This window comes from Portunus trituberculatus, chromosome 17, assembly GCF_017591435.1.
Source record: "Portunus trituberculatus isolate SZX2019 chromosome 17, ASM1759143v1, whole genome shotgun sequence".
In the NCBI taxonomy this organism is placed as follows: domain Eukaryota; kingdom Metazoa; phylum Arthropoda; class Malacostraca; order Decapoda; family Portunidae; genus Portunus; species Portunus trituberculatus.
Window position 1 is genome coordinate 33,681,446 of NC_059271.1, and position 16,079 is coordinate 33,697,524.

The window sequence follows — 16,079 nt, forward strand, 5'->3', positions numbered from 1 at the left end:
CACACGCACACACACACCACGTACTGTAGTGGTTGGCACGTTCGACTCACTATCGAGAGGCCCGGGTTCGAGTCCCGGTAACCGGCGCAAGCCTCTTAATGTGTGGCCCCTGTTCACCTAGCAGTAAATAGGTACGGGATGTAACTCGAGGGGTTGTGGCCTAGCTTTTCCGGTGTGTGTTGTGTGTTGATGTGGTCTCAGTCCTACCCGAAGATCGGTCTATGAGCTCTGAGCTCGCTCTGTAATGGGGAAGACTGTCTGGGTGACCAGCAGACAACCGAGGTGAATTACACACACACACACAAACACACACACAAAAGAGGTTACATGCATCAGAGGAACGTTAATACATTTTACAGCTTAACATGCACATTTTGTAGACAGAAAATGTATTGCCGGTAAGAAAAGAAATAAACAAACTTAATTGGCAGCAAGTTGTAGAATAGAAAGGCCAAGCAAGTACACACTTAGATGAAAATTTTCGAATCAAGAGAGAGAGAGAGAGAGAGAGAGAGAGAGAGAGAGAGAGAGAGAGAGAGAGCGTGAGAGACACCTCGAGGCAGGAACTTGTGGTGGTGCAACCGGAAGGAGGTAAGTTAATATAGCTTTTCGAGAGAGAGAGAGAGAGAGAGAGAGAGAGAGAGAGAGAGAGAGAGAGAGAGAGAGAGAGAGAGAGAGAGAGAGAGAGAGAGAGAGAGAGAGAGAGAGAGAGAGAGAGAGAGAGAGAGAGAGAGAGAGAGAGAGAGAGAGAGAGAGAGAGAGAGGTTTCCTACTATCATTGATGGCAAAAATGGTTGGTAATTCCACAGTTTTCCCATCAAGTGTGTTCTCCGGCCTCCTCATCACTCTGGCCCGCACGTCGCCGCAGGAGCCCCCTCTACCAAACCTAAACTGGTCCACTCAACAAACTGCCACGCCTATCACTCAGGCGGCAACCAGTTTGTACTCATAAATTCGCTCCTTCTGTCATATTTGGTGCAGTTTTTTTCTTTTTTCTTCCATCTCGTAATTTTCAAGATATCGCCGCATCGACATCTATATTACCCAAGTGGAGCCTCAGTTTCAGTAACCCAGAAGCCAACAACAACCTGTCGCGGGCAACTGGACCATAACGGGACCCGGATGAGAGATACTAAAAATACCCAAGAGAGAAAGGGAGAGAGAATCTGCAGAGAGGTTGCTTCATTTTGCGGTGTTCTGTCCGCAGAAGTACCAACGTAACTAACTGGTGTCACGTCCCATCCCTCTTGCAGATACCTGGAAAAACTCGCCGCCTCCAGCCAGACACAAGAACAGGTAGTCGATGGCAGTAAGATAAAGAGATTGATGGCTCGACACAAATGCCTTAGTCCTTGAGTTCCCTGTGCTGGCTATACAGATTCTTTTCGTTGTTATTTTATTCTCCTTTTTCTGATTTAGCATCATCATTATCAGCATTTTTTTCTTCCCCTTCTTTTCTTTCTTTCTTCTTTGACCTTTTATCTCTATTCCTATTATACTTCTTCTCTCACTATAGATCTTTTGTCTCCAGTTCGTCATGTCCATCTTTATTTTCTCTCTTTACTTGCGTCTCTTTCACAAGTGCATCTCTTAACCTCAAACTGTCATGCTTCATCTCGGAAACACAAAAGCAAATCATGTAAGTCTATAAAAAGGTTAAAAGTGTTACGAGCACAACAAGTAAAAAAAAAAAAAAAAAGAGAGACATGCATGATTCCAGAAACTATCTAATAAAGTGAGTGGACAAGACAACCTCCAGCACTCAAGATTGATGGATTCACTATTTGACTTTGGGGTCGCTACATTGAGGTCAGAAGTTGTTATTTCTGAAGATTCCTTGGACGTAAAACACTGAGAACCGAGATACAATTGTTTTAAGATTAAGAAAATATAATTCAGGTTAGGTAAAAGAAATTGGTTTTCGTATAGTTTGTGGAGGATTAGAACCATATTTCGAAACATTTCAGCACTGCAATTCCACTACATTCGAAAGGTTCTAATTGAAGTTACACGTGTTTTTAAAGGGTTTTTTTCTACTGACAGATTGATAGGAATTCTACATTGTTCTAGTTGAATCTTCACAGGTTTGTAAAGGTGTTTTGTATGGAACTACTAACAAATTGATAAGAATACTGAACAGTCTTGAGAACAGGTATAGTTGTTTCTGTGGCCTTTGAAATATAGTCGTGGTGAGAGCGATGGGTTTCTGAATACATGCCTAAATGTACGCGTGAATTAGTGTAGCGAACTGTACTGGAAGTGGGAGCCAGATAGCCTCACCTCACACTCTGCTGTCTTACCATGACTATTTTCCAAGGCCACAGAGTTGATTAGTGAAGCTTTCAAGAGTCTTTCTCCACTTAATAATGCAGAAGTCTTGTCAATCTGCCTCTAGAACCATAGAAACACCTTTAAAAAAATTCCTATAAAATTCAAACCTTTTTGAAATAGTGGAGCACAGAAGTGTTTGAGAATACGAGCCTTTACAGTCTTACCTACACTTGGTCTGTCGCGGGACTTATTATGCCACTTTCACCCCGTCCCCGAATCCTCCGCGTGGCACCTCTCCCACGCCCTTTCTGTTTCCTGCCACGCATCGCCCCGGGCCGCCCACTGGTGACCCGAGGCAGGCACGGCACTATGTGGGAGGCGGAGGTACTGAGTCACGTTGTGTTGACTTTTGTTATGTCAATTTCATACTGCAAGTGATTATAGTGTTTGTGTTGTTATTGTGATTGTTGCTGTCATTACTGTTGCCGCTACGTTGTTGTTATTATTGATATTATTGATGTTACTTCCGTTACTGCTGATAGTAATGGTGGCGGTGACAATAATTGGTTACGTGAGACAATTACGTAAACAAAAATGCTAATTGATATATCATTCTCTTGCTTAAATCTCCAGACAGCACGGGAATCAAGGAACGCCGCTACTTTCATGTGATATTCTTTGGAAGTGTGAGTGTGTCCGTCATCAGTCACATTGCAGGAGGAATGGAGCAGCGTCTGTGTTATCTGATGCTCCGAACAAACATCTTCCATTCATGCCTGTCATTTATAACTCATCTTTCCTCTCTCTCTCTCTCTCTCTCTCTCTCTCTCTCTCTCTCTCTCTCTCTCTCTCTCTCTCATAAATTTTCCTCTCAATTGGATTTATATACACAAATAAATCTGTCGCTGGACTTCGTAACAGAGATGGAAAAAGCAGTGGTTCTCGGTGGAACAGTGAGTGTGTGTGTGTGTGTGTGTGTGTGTGTGTGTGTGTGTGTGTGTGTGTGTGTGTGTGTGTGTGTGTGTGTGTGTGTGTGTGTGTGTGTGTGTGTGTGTGTGTGTGTGTGTGTGTGTGTGTGTAATTCACCTCCTCGGTTGTCTGCTGGTCACCCAGCCAGTCTTCCTCATTTCGGAGCGAGCTCAGACCTCATAGACCGATCTTCGGGTAGGATTGAGACCACAACACACTCATACACCGGGAAAGCGAGGCCACAACCACTCGAGTTACATCCCGTACCTATTTACTGCTAGGTGAACAGGGGCCACACATTAAGAGGCTTGCCCATTTGCCTCGCCGCTCCCGGGACTCAAACCCGGCCCTCTCGATTGTGAGTCGAGCGTGCTAACCACTACACTACGCGGTGTGTGTGTGTGTGTGTGTGTGTGTGTGAGGATTTTCACATACACCAGCGCGCGTCTCCATTGAACTATTACGGTAAACTCGAGATCTCGTCTCATCATCGTCCTTCCATGCCCTCTTCCGTCCTTCACTGTGGTCCTTTCTTCAGTGCTTCTTGTTTACATGATGTGGCCATGATTGCCGCATGCCTCCGCCACATGCTGAGTGTGCTAACTGTCTGTCTTCTCTCTCTTTCCGCAGACACCATGCTCGCTGCCCTAAATATGTTATCAACCGTAGACTCCCGTCCAAGTTTTTCCTCAGTATTGACTATTTCTGTCACCATAAAAATGAGTGTTGGAAACTAAACGAGTAGAATGAACGAATGTCCCTTCCAGCTTTGAAGTTTACTTTATAATCTCGTTCTAAAGTATTAGGCTTAAAAACAGTGAGGTTCAAGATTATACTAATAAATCAAAATGTAAGTCAACTCTCGACTCTCGAATTAAGGCACATTTTTTTTTTTTTTTCCTATAACTAAGAGATACAAAATTTACGAAAGTGTTGAGAATTTGGTGCATGGAGGTCAGTAGGGAGGGGGACGGGGGCAGTCCGTCAGGAAGTTCGGTATATATTTAAAAGATTCTGCTGAAAATGCAGTAGGAAATTGTAAGTTGCGGCTTACGTGCGCGGAATACAAAAAATGATTATAGCGAAACTGGTTTGTATGCTTGCTTTATGTTCCGAGCGCATTTGTTGTGTAGCGGAAAACGGGTTGAGTCTGGCCTGGGGGAGATGGCTCATGGCCGTCACAGCCCACCCACGTGTTCCTCTTCCCATCAGGGCTAGCCGGTAAAAATAAGCCCTTGCGTAAAGAACATGTAGCGGTAACCCGGATTTCCCAAACAGCCACCGGGATGTCACAGGCGGCCAGTCTCAGGGGGCCACGGGAATACCATGTGTTCAGTTTTGCTATACCATCCTAAAGCTTACACACGCACTCACACACACACACACACACACACACACACACACACACACACACACACACACGGCCCGGTAGCTCAGTGGTTAGAGCGCTGGCTTCACAAGCCAGAGGACCGGGGTTCGATTCCCCGGCCGGGTGGAGATATTTGGGTGTGTCTCCTTTCACGTGTAGCCCCTGTTCACCTAGCAGTGAGTAGGTACGGGATGTAAATCGAGGAGTTGTGACGTTGTCCCGGTGTGTGGTGTGTGCCTGGTCTCAGGCCTATCCGAAGATCGGAAATAATGAGCTCTGAGCTCGTTCCGTAGGGCAATGTCTGGCTGTCTCGTCAGAGACTGCAGCAAATCAAACAGTGAATTACACACACATACAATTTTGATCTCACTAACTAAACACAAAGGTCAGAAAGTCACAGTCACCTTAATGCTCAATCGTTCACAGTCAGCGTAATCCTCAATCATTGCAGACCTCCAGGTGTTGAGAAGCCAAGTTTAACGTCTTGCCCATGGAAATTAAGGCTCATTGAGTTTAAGGGCCAAACATCTTGATGACCTCATAATCTCAGTGCCTGTCCCTCAGTACGAAATGACTCTGCGAATTAACTGGATGCACTTACTCGTATCTCTTCTTGATCTTTGTTTTTTTTTTTTTTTATAGTGCACTCGTTTAGTGATTTGTATTGAACACTTTCTTTTGTCATTAGGGTTATGTTCAAAGATCATAGGAATGGTTAGTCGGGGGTTGAAGATGATTTTTGTTCTATTGGTGGTCCAGGTTGCTTGCTAAACTACACTACCACTCTTGAAAAGCCATGAAAGTTCCACTAAAGCTTGAGAAATCGAAATAAGACGCCGCAAAGTTTGAGATACTGACCATGATCTTCGGACACAGTCATTGGGTCCCTTGAGTTATCACCGGTATCACTACTACTGCAACTTTTTTTTATAGAAACACATCACGTGATTGGAAATTTTTACCCCATGCTTATAAACATAACCTGATCATTTACAAATTGAAAGTATAACATCATCTCTATCATATGAGTATAATTTGAATGTCATCTGTTTTCATGTCTTTTTTTCCTTTCTTAACGTTTGGTTTGCGGATGATGTGTCTCTAGTCAGTGGGGAGTTTTCAGAACTAATCCACCAAATGTCACTTACTGACATGAGCTAAATTATTGTTGTATTAAATCCCAGGCGCATACAGATGCATCATCCACGTCTCCGCCACCTGCTACCCCCAGACGTGCCTCCCCGTGCCCACGCCACCCAACACCAGAATCGCGTGGCGCCCTTAAGAGCACCGCGCACTGACCGGTATTATTATTATTATTATTATTATTATTATTATTATTATTATTAGAACGTTGATTATTATGTTACTGTTACATTATGTATCTATCAATTATCTTAAATACACCATATTACAAGTCTAAAATCTATTGATTTGGACAATGAAAAAGGTAAGAACTTTGACTAAACTATATAGTATGACACATCTTACTCAATAACATCGAGATATTTGTGTATAGTTATTTTTTGTGGGAATTTTAGCATCTGTTTCATCAAAATCAAAAAGGTGCAAAACAATCGAGCAAAGAAAAAGCATATCACTGAACAGCTATAGAGTAAGGAGAAAGAAATATGTGAAGTTTTCCTCCTCTTCATGGCATAGTGGCATGGACATTACAGCAGGAGTTAATTATTTGTCCAACAGTGTGTTTAAATTAAACAGGGGGGCAGCCTAGATTGGGTTAGACAGCAGCACTCTCGCCAGGGTGCTCGAGTTGCTTATTCTTAATTAGAATTGTTGTTTCCATTAACTAGTAAGTTGAGCTGTGCTGTTTGGATTTTTCAGTGACACAGACATACTGTTTTCATGTTTCCTGTCAACTGGATTAATACACTTCCGATCAAGGATGTATTCTTTAGGAAATGTGGAGATGACCAAATAAGCCTCAATGCCAGTTCACAAGAAAATCAGCTTAAATGCATTTGTTCAAGAATAGGATTTGATTTTGCCTCTGTTACTACTTAGAAGGCATTATGTATAAAAATATATTATGTCGACTTACTTTATATGTGTGTTTATAGAATGATATTGCAGGTTTGTTCTATATCACCCAGTGTGAGATTGAAGGTTACACTTACTGTGCTACCACCTGGTGACAACCACTAATTCTGAAAACTCCCCATATCTCCGTCGTCTGTTCTATCAAACAGAAATAGAAATTAGTGCAGTGGTCTCATAACCATTCTTAGATGTTCAGTTCGAAAATTATGCCCATTCATCCTTTCTGCTTATTTATTTGTTTACTGTTATTTTTTACTATTACTACTACTATACTACTACTACTACTACTACTACTACTACTACTACTATTATTACTACTACTACTACTACTACTACTACTATAATACTACTGACGACGACGACGACGACGACGACGACAACAACGACAAAGACGACGTCGACGACGACGACTATTGCTACCACTACTACTACTACTACTACTACTACTACGACGACGACGACGACGACGACGACGACGACGACGACGACGACAACGACGACAACGCCGACGACGACGACGATGACTACTGCTACCACAACTACTACTACTACTACTACTACTACTACTACTACTACTACTACTACTATTACTACTACCACTACTACGACGACGACGACGACGCGACCCGACGACGACGACTACAACGACGACGACGACGACGACGACGACGATTACAACGACGACGACGACGACGACTACTGCTACTACTACAACTGCTACTACTACTACTACTACTACTACTACTACTACTACTACTACTACTACTACTACTACTACTACTACTACTGCTATTACTACTGCTGTTGCTGCTGCTGCTGCTGCTGCTGCAGCTGCTATTCTCTTATAGGGATGAAAGATAATAATTGATGATAAAAATCTCGCACCAACTGATATAAACATGTGTAAGGAATCCTTTGGTGCAGGTGAAGGGCATCTCGTCTCTACAGTGTGCAAAATGAATAAGTAAACGGTGCATAACGAAACTGATGAACCATTGATAGGTCAGCCAATAAAGACTTAGGTTTAAGTGAAGCGTAAGCTCCTCGTTGAGGTTGCTGTGTCTCGTCATTCTTACAAACAACCATAAAGACTTGGTATTATTATTATTGTCATCGAAGACACCCTGAACAGTCACTATCCTGCAGGATGTGCTGGTGCTGGCGCTGTTGAGGCGGTGGTAATGCGCCTCCCTCAGTGTTGCTGCTGCTGCTCCTACTGCTGACTGCTGAATCTCGTTACACTGTGTTCTGGAATCTCGTCTCTTTCTGATCTCTGATATACGTCCACTAATTGAGTTTCTTCACTTACTGGCAATGAAACACAAAGCAGGGTCAAGTAACACCGGAGTTGCTGGCCGTAACGAGGTTGCTTATGATAATAAATGTGCCAAACTGGGCAGAATATATGTAAACATGTATAGTGAAGGTTGGAAGAAAACATCAGCTGCCTGGAGAGCATAATTTATTACTGCAAGAATAGTGTGTTCAAAAGTGCCGTCTTTAAAGATAATACAAGAACTGGTGCTTGCGAGGAGTTTATGGCGGCGCACCCGTCCTCGCCTCCACCGTGTGCGAGTATCTGTTGGCGGGGCACGAAGTGACACATTATGGATGCAGGTCCAGTATACCTTCGGTGGAGCTCATTGGAAATTCTCCTCTCTGAGTATTACTTCCCGCTGGAGCTCTGTGCTGCCTGGTGCTGTGTGGAGGCCTCGTCTGAGCAGAATCCAGGCTGTAGCCTTTCATGACCTCACTCTTCTTTTTCCTATAGCAGTACCAACGCTTGTCTCCTACTTCCTGTGGGGGCTTTTCTTACCTTATATGATTTATCTTTGATTTATTTGTTGTCTTTACATCTAGATGATTCATATGAATCTTCATCTCCTGGTGTGGAAATGTTTCATTGATAGTGGCCACAGCACCGCTTTCCTTTTTTCTTTAATTGAAGTTTTCAATTCATGTATTCTAATAAGGCTTTGAAAAATTAGCTGGCAGGGTGTTGGCCTGCGAAGATGACGTGGTGAGACTGGAAGGGTGAGTGTACGCTGCGAGGCTCACGTGCAGGGTGACCACGCATACACCATCGCAACTTAACGCTCTAACTACATAGGTAAGGTTTCCTTTTATTGTGTATATATTATCTTTTATGTAAACAATGTGGCATTGTGGCGAGGGGCGGGATCACCTCACCGCGCCGTGACGCCCTTATTCTTAAGTCTGTGTTTTGTAATTATCTCGACTGACGCTCGTAACGTAACCTGAATCGATCCGTTCATCAGCTCCGCGGTCCATTAATGGCAGTCATTGTTCCGTGCGTGGCGAAACGCATGCCACCACCGCTATGCCGCCGCGGCCGCCGCCTGCAAGGAGCCAAGCACATCGCCTCCGCCGAAGCCTCCCCGTCATCGATTCCAAGCAAGCAGCGGGCGTCTCACCCCAGGCCTAGGGTTCCTTTTAACGAGCGTGGCAGCAAGGGCTCAGTTTTTGTCTCCTTTACGAAAGGCCTTTCAGGCGGAGCAGCGGGACGCGGCACGCACGGGTTATTGACTTTATGTGAGCAATTAATCAAACTGGGGCGCTGACGAGGCCGGCCGCTCGCCCATATTGTCTACGGCGCTGGACTGAATATTAAAGATGCGGCAGACAGTGGGGCTCCTCCGGCTGCCCGCTGACTCCCTGATGTTACTAGCCCGGGGGAGGAAAGACTGCTGGTGCTGGCGTAGGCTCCCAGGCGTTGTGGGCTTGGCCGCGCGGGTGGTTGTCCTTCTTTTACCTCTACTCAGATGATAGTCATTAATTTTGCCGCTTGAATAGGCGAGGAAGAGAATGCTGGCAGTGGTTTTAGTCCAACACTTTACACAGTAAATATGGTCTCATTTTTTTTAGAGTAAGGAAGCACGTTGTACACTGTAAAGTTATTACTCTCCTTTCATCGACGAACGACTCCCCGCCCACCGCAATGAGGAACTTCTGCTTCGGGAGAGTGATTATGAAATTTGTCAAGGTGATATCTCTCCGCCTGTCACTGTTGTTGATGGCCGGCCGTGCTTCGCGGCTCCTCTTGGCCCTGGCTTCACTGTGCCTGTGATGGGAGGCTCTCAGGAGATGGACGTGCTGGGTGTGTCTGGAGTGTCGATAGGGAAGCATCCTGAGACTTCCGCTATGTGTGTTTATGTGTGTGTGTGTGTGTGTGTGTGTGTGTGTGTGTGTGTGTGTGTGTGTGTGTGTGTGTGTGTGTGTGTGTGTGTGTGTGTGTGTGTGTGTTTGAGGATGCGAAAGAGATAGATAGAGAGAGAGAGAGAGAGAGAGAGAGAGAGAGAGAGAGAGATTCACCTCGGTCGTCTGCTGGTCACCCAGCCAGTCTTCCCCACTATGGAGCGAGCTCAGAGCTCATAGACCGATTTTCGGGTAGGATTGAGACTACAACACACTCCGCACACCGGGAAAGCGAGGCCACAACCTCTCGAGTTACATCCCGTATCTATTTACTGCTAGGTGAACAGGGGCCACACATTAAGAGGCTTGCCCATTTGCCTCGCCGCCCCGGGACTCGAACCCGGCCCTCTCGATTGTGAGTCGACCGTTCTAACCACTACACAACGAGGAAGAAAGAGAGAGAGAGAGAGAGAGAGAGAGAGAGAGAGAGATTGCCTTGAAGTATAGCTCATGTCTAGAATTAGCTGTCTGCGCACATAACTCACAGGAGTGTACACTGCTGTTATGACTCTGTCTTCAGTGCATTCCTTTCCCTTAGTAAGGATGTGAAGTTCAAGGCTTATCACACACACACACACACACACACACACACACACACACACACACACACACACACACACACACACACACACACACACTGTATCATCCATGCCTTTCTCACCATGCATCTTTATCTCTCTGTTTATTAACCACTTCATTGAACATAGTTTACGACAACTGCCTGTCAGTTTTCACGCGCCCGGCAGCTTAAATAAACATGCCATCTCGTTTGTCCGTCAGCAGCAGAGCGGCGTCCAAGCAGCAGCCCTGAATTCAGTGCCTCGACAGCTGCTGCTGTTCAGCTTGGCCCGCTGAAGGAATAGGTTGTGTTAGTCTTCACGGAACAATTTGTCAACCCGAGGCTCCTCCATAATGGTTCCCGTCAAGTACAAATTGATGCGTTCGTCCGCAGGTTGAGTTACAGTGAGGGTAAGACAGAGTAATAGCCCTAGATTATAATTTTAATGACCGCCATTGCTCGTCTTTTTAAGCCGAGTTAGCAAAACTCTGCAGTCTGTCTGCCCTCCCACTCCCGCCCGCCACTCTCAGCCGACCCTTGTTGGAGCCTCAAAACCCGGGAATCCCCTGACGTTAATTGAGATTTAAGCTGATTAAAACAATAAAGCTCTGTAATTAGGGAAGACTTAATAACAGTCCGACGGAGAGATAAAGTAATCTGTGAGTGTGTCCATCAGCGCCGCCGGGTGGTGCGGCACGGGATTAATGTGAGAAGCAGCCATGTGAAGGCAGCCGTGCACACCCGCCCTTTTTTCTCTCGTGCTATACTCTTTCCCTTGTTGGTTTCTTCAAAACGTTAAAACGCCCTGTGAGAAAAAAGGAAAAACGCTCATTGAACTTTCCGCCGTGATTGTGTGTGCGTGTGACGTCACCAAGGAATAAAGTCGAAGGCTTGATTTTAATGAAGTGGGAGGAGAATGAGGACTGGAGTAGATTGAACATTAATGAAAGCGCCGCTCGCATCTTTGTTTTTACGTAGACTAAGCGTAAATGATGCCAACTCATCTATCTTTACTCCTATGAGAGAGAGAGAGAGAGAGAGAGAGAGAGAGAGAGAGAGAGAGAGAGAGAGTTCTGCACTGTAAGACTATACTCATTTCTCAGATAAATGACTACATATCGTGTTGGTCAGAAGTTAATGCTTACAAAAATTGTAGAGTGTTTAGGATAGAGTTAATTGGCCATATTTACGACTAGTTTAGGTTGGATGTTTTTCGGGAAATAAATATTGCCTCGCCCTTTGTCTTCCCTCGCCCACTTCACCCTTTCCGCCATGGAGATTAAGAAATGTCTGTTTTCGTATATGCAGCCTCTGTTGGTCTTCCATGCAGCAAGATTCTTATGTTCCGTATCATTCTCCAATTCACTTACACTATCACGTGGATGCTTCACGGCTGTTCTTTCCTTCAACACTTTGTAAACAGTCACTGTTCGTACGTGTTTGGGACTTCGAGGTGTGTCAAGTGGCGGATGAAGCGCCCTCAGCCACCTGTGGGTCGCGGCGGGGGCCGGCCTCGGCACAACACAGGCGGCGGCGTCACGGGGCGAATGTGGTTGTGGTAAGAACAAAAACGAGCGTCGTGTAACAGTGCAGGACAGGCTCCCTGACACCCCGCCAGTGCCCGCCGCAGGTGACGCCGCTCTCTGGGAGATCTCACCGATCCGTGGACACTTGTCGACGAGCTTCGTGTGTTTGATCGTCGATGTTTAAAAAAAAAAGAAAGTCAGAATAGACAATCATTGAGTTGTTCCGGTGCTTAGCGATGCGTGATGGCAAACAGGTGAAGACGGGTGACAAGAACCCTCAAGAGTGCTCCTCGCGGTGAAAAGGCCCCTACCTAACCCAAGGTAGCGCCTCCAGACACACAGGGAAGCAGAAATAATTGTCGCTCAGAACACACTTCTGAGAATTAACTTTATTCTAATTAAACAAGTTGATAATTTCCTGAACATCGCTTGATATTTTCAAGAAATTGTGACACATGAGTACATTGCCCTAGTGAAGGGAAGCAGCAGGGTAGGATGGAGGGTCACCTTCCTTCACACACCAGCAGGTACTGTGGACTGACCTCCAGGCTGGCATTGCGGCCTCTGTGTCTGGCCTAAACTCTTTCACGCAAGAGAGTTTAGATAATCCTTTACCAAAGGAAACCCAACGATCCCAGCACCCAGATCCCACTGACCAGGGAACATAACTCAGGCTGACTGTAAAGGGGTGATGCACGACCCGCTCAAGGCTGCAGATAAATAAGGAGAACACCGGCAGGGGCAAGGGCTTGGCGGGGCCAGGCAGCCAGGAACCCCGCGACCCAGGACAGCTGGTGTGCTGCTGGCAAGTCTTGATGGCTACATGACTATAGACTTTTTGCTGTGTACAGCCGATGACCCACACACAAGTACGTTGGACGTTATAAAAAGACATATAAGCATCCTAAAAATTAAATTAGATGCACATCGTGGAGTCAGGGTTTTTTTTCTAACATTTTTTATGACTGCTCCAACACGCGAAGCGATCCATTTGCGTGCGTGTTTTGTGACTCGACATTTTAAAGATTAATGAACAAGCTATGAATATTTTCCACGCGTAGAAGAAGCAGGACGAATCTATCCCTTTTTTTCCGTCCAGTGCACATGTAACTGAGCTCGTGAAGTGCGGCAGAGCAGGGCACCACGTCGCCACGTGAAGGAGAGCGAGTCCCGGCGGGTGCGTGGCGTAATGGAGTGTTATGGCAGGCGGCGGCTGCGGGGCTCGAGTGGCAGTGAATAATGTGGGACATCTCCCCCGCGCCCTCTCCACCGTCAGTCTCCACCCCACGTCAAGCCCTTGTTAATTGATAGCAGAGGTCAACAACACCAACTCGGCCTCCTCGGTCTGCTGCGGCTGCCATGTGGGTGAAGGTGGAGTGGGAGGGCATCAGGAGGGCACCAGGATACTCAGAGTAATAATTAACAACTCACCTGGATGTTGAAACTGTTTACACAACCTTGTGATTACTGCTGGAACATGTGTCTAAACCCCGTCTTTGATCTTTAATTTAACTCGCCAAAACTAATGAAACCAATATTCCTATACTCCCTAAACCTCACACATTCAACACGGATCTGCAGCCAACAAAATTCCTTAGAGGGCGAGATAGGTTCACTCTTATCACCGGTAGGAGGAGGAGTGGGGAATGCTCCGTCGTGATCCTGCGGGTTTTGGCTGGCGTCCTGAACAGCGCAGGCCGGACTAAGTGAGGGAAGAACTTTCAGGATTTAGCGAAGCCGCCTTTGGTATTACTGTCAGTCGATACTACCTGTGATAAATGATAGATGATGAATCTTGAGATCTAAGAGAGAGAGAGAGAGAGAGAGAGAGAGAGAGAGAGAGAGAGAGAGAGAGAGAGAGAGAGAGAGAGAGTAATCACCTGAAAACCTAAAGGTGTACGTGAAAAGATATAAATTGTGGGCTTAGCTTTAACGAGCCGAGTAAGGAACACAACACCATGGCATTTAGTTCTCGGCGGAATAAAAGGCAAGAGTGGAGTGTATGAGACCATGGTGTGGATGCAGGGAGGCAGAGAGGGGGAGGGAGAGGGAGGGTCAGAGGAGGAGGAAAAAGGAGGAACAGGAGAAGGAGAGGGGAGCAGAACCAAGAAGACGACGAGGAGGAGGAGGGGAAGGATAGTAAGAAGAGAGGAGAAGGGTTGACTGCGCTCTTCACTGGTTCTGCAAGTTGGACTACACGCTCAGGGATACTTATTGCATGCGGACCCTTATTTATGAGCCGCTGCATCCGTTATTTATTGCCGGAGTGGTCCCTTATTTATGGTGGTGGGATTAGTTATCTGGTGGGAGATGTCTGGCCCGCGGAGCATCGCCCATAGGGAGCGAACGAGAAACAGATTCATATAATTATTTGCCGAGCGGTTTTTGCGCGGCCCCCGCCAGGCAGGGTAACTATTGGGCCCGGCGGAGAATGTTGTGCATGTTAGATAAACGTTGAATACTGATGACGTATATATTACAGTGTGAGATTTATAGCCGCGCGGACGCCACGAGACCGGCCGGCACCTGCAGCAAACACACACACACACACACACACACACACACACACACACACACACACACACACACACACACACACACACGATAAGAACATTGCACCCATCGCCTTCAGAAAAGGAAAAATTTGGATTACTATTAAGGGTGCAGCTTTCCTTTTCGTACTGTTAGTTTTGTTCCTCCCTTTTTTTTTTCTCTCTCTCTCTCTCTCTCTCTCTCTCTCTCTCTCTCTCTCTCTCTCTCTCTCTCTCTCTCTCTCTCTCTCTCTCTCTCTCTCTCTCTCTCTCTCTCTCGTTCATGCTATTACAAACATATATCTTCCTCATTTACTCAATGCTTTTTACCTCCTAGCCCATTCCTCACTCCTTTGTCTATTTTTCCTTTACTTCCTCCCCTTCCTCTCCCTTTCTTCTCCTCTCCCTCTCGCCTCCCCGTCCTTCTCACTCTCTCCCTCCAGACACGAGACATCCAGACAACCAGACACGTATGTACCTGTTCAAGCCGGGAAAAGATCCTCCAGGTCCATATATCAGCGTCGCCTCTATCGCTGCTCGGCTGTGTCTCGATAACGCCGCTGCCCGATGTGGGATCCGAGCTCTTGTTGTACGATCGAACTCTCTTGTAGTGGTATTGAAACTTCCCCCACCTCGCGTCGCTTTTGGGTGTGCATTGAGCGCCCTCCCTTGCCGTGAAATCGGACTCCCTCGCTGTAGGAATAGAGAGAATCACACAGGTTGTTTGTGCCAGTCTCTCCTCTCCCTCGTGTAAGCACATACCTCTGGGGACACACTATACTGTTCCTCTGTCACTTTATTCTCCGTAGAGTGTCACACATTCTGTCACACACTGTCACTCACTCCAGCGGGAACTTTCACTGCCTCCTCCATGCCCGCCGCCTTCCACTCGCTGTACGTACCACATGTTACGTACCACATCTATTCGCAAGCGGACTTTCCACCACGCGTCACATCCCCTACCACACACCCACTTATCTACCACACCACCCACCAGAGTCCCATCCGCTATACCTCCCTCCCCCTCCATTCACCACACACTCCCTGGCTTCTCTACATTCTTTTCCCTGCCTTCACGCAACATCACACCACACTACTCCTCAGTTAATCAAGTTTGTTATAGTTCTGCGAGCTTATCTACAACACGGCAACAGACTTACATCTGTTAATTATAGACTGACAAACAGCTGGAGAAAATCTCGTAAATAAGAGTGGCGGCGGAGGACAAGTTACACAGCCCGGCCGAGTGACAAAGAGGAATGGGCGAGAGTCAGTGGGGCGAGGCGGCCTCACCGCTGATCGCTGCGTTGGGAAAGGAACACAAAAATATACACTCAGAGTGGATCTTTTTTTAAATATATTTACGAAGGGTAATGTGTGTGTGTGTGTGTGTGTGTGTGTGTGTGTGTGTGTGTGTGTGTGTGTTTACATGAACTACTGTGCCCAAATTTTAATTACATACAGAGCCGACAGGCATTTTTGTATTTTTGTCTGCCAGTGCCGTAGCTCTCGACCCCAACGCTTCAAACTCCGTGTCAAAGAACTTCCTCCTTCCCTCGCACTCCTGCCTCCCCTCC

General features: G+C 46.3%; 1 protein-coding gene across 2 annotated transcripts in view; it reads right to left on the minus strand.

The window, feature by feature from the left end:
• Positions 1-15,383, minus strand: part of LOC123505020 — a 58,358-nt gene extending 42,975 nt beyond the window's left edge. For both annotated transcript variants that reach the window (XR_006675020.1, XM_045256031.1), the window contains exon 1: positions 14,981-15,383. Coding sequence is in view for 1 of the 2 variants with exons in the window: in XM_045256031.1 (XP_045111966.1) it covers positions 14,981-15,262 (282 nt within the window). In the remaining variant the exon portion in view is untranslated. The remainder of the gene's footprint in view (positions 1-14,980) is intronic.
• Between the last annotated feature and the right edge of the window lie 696 nt (positions 15,384-16,079).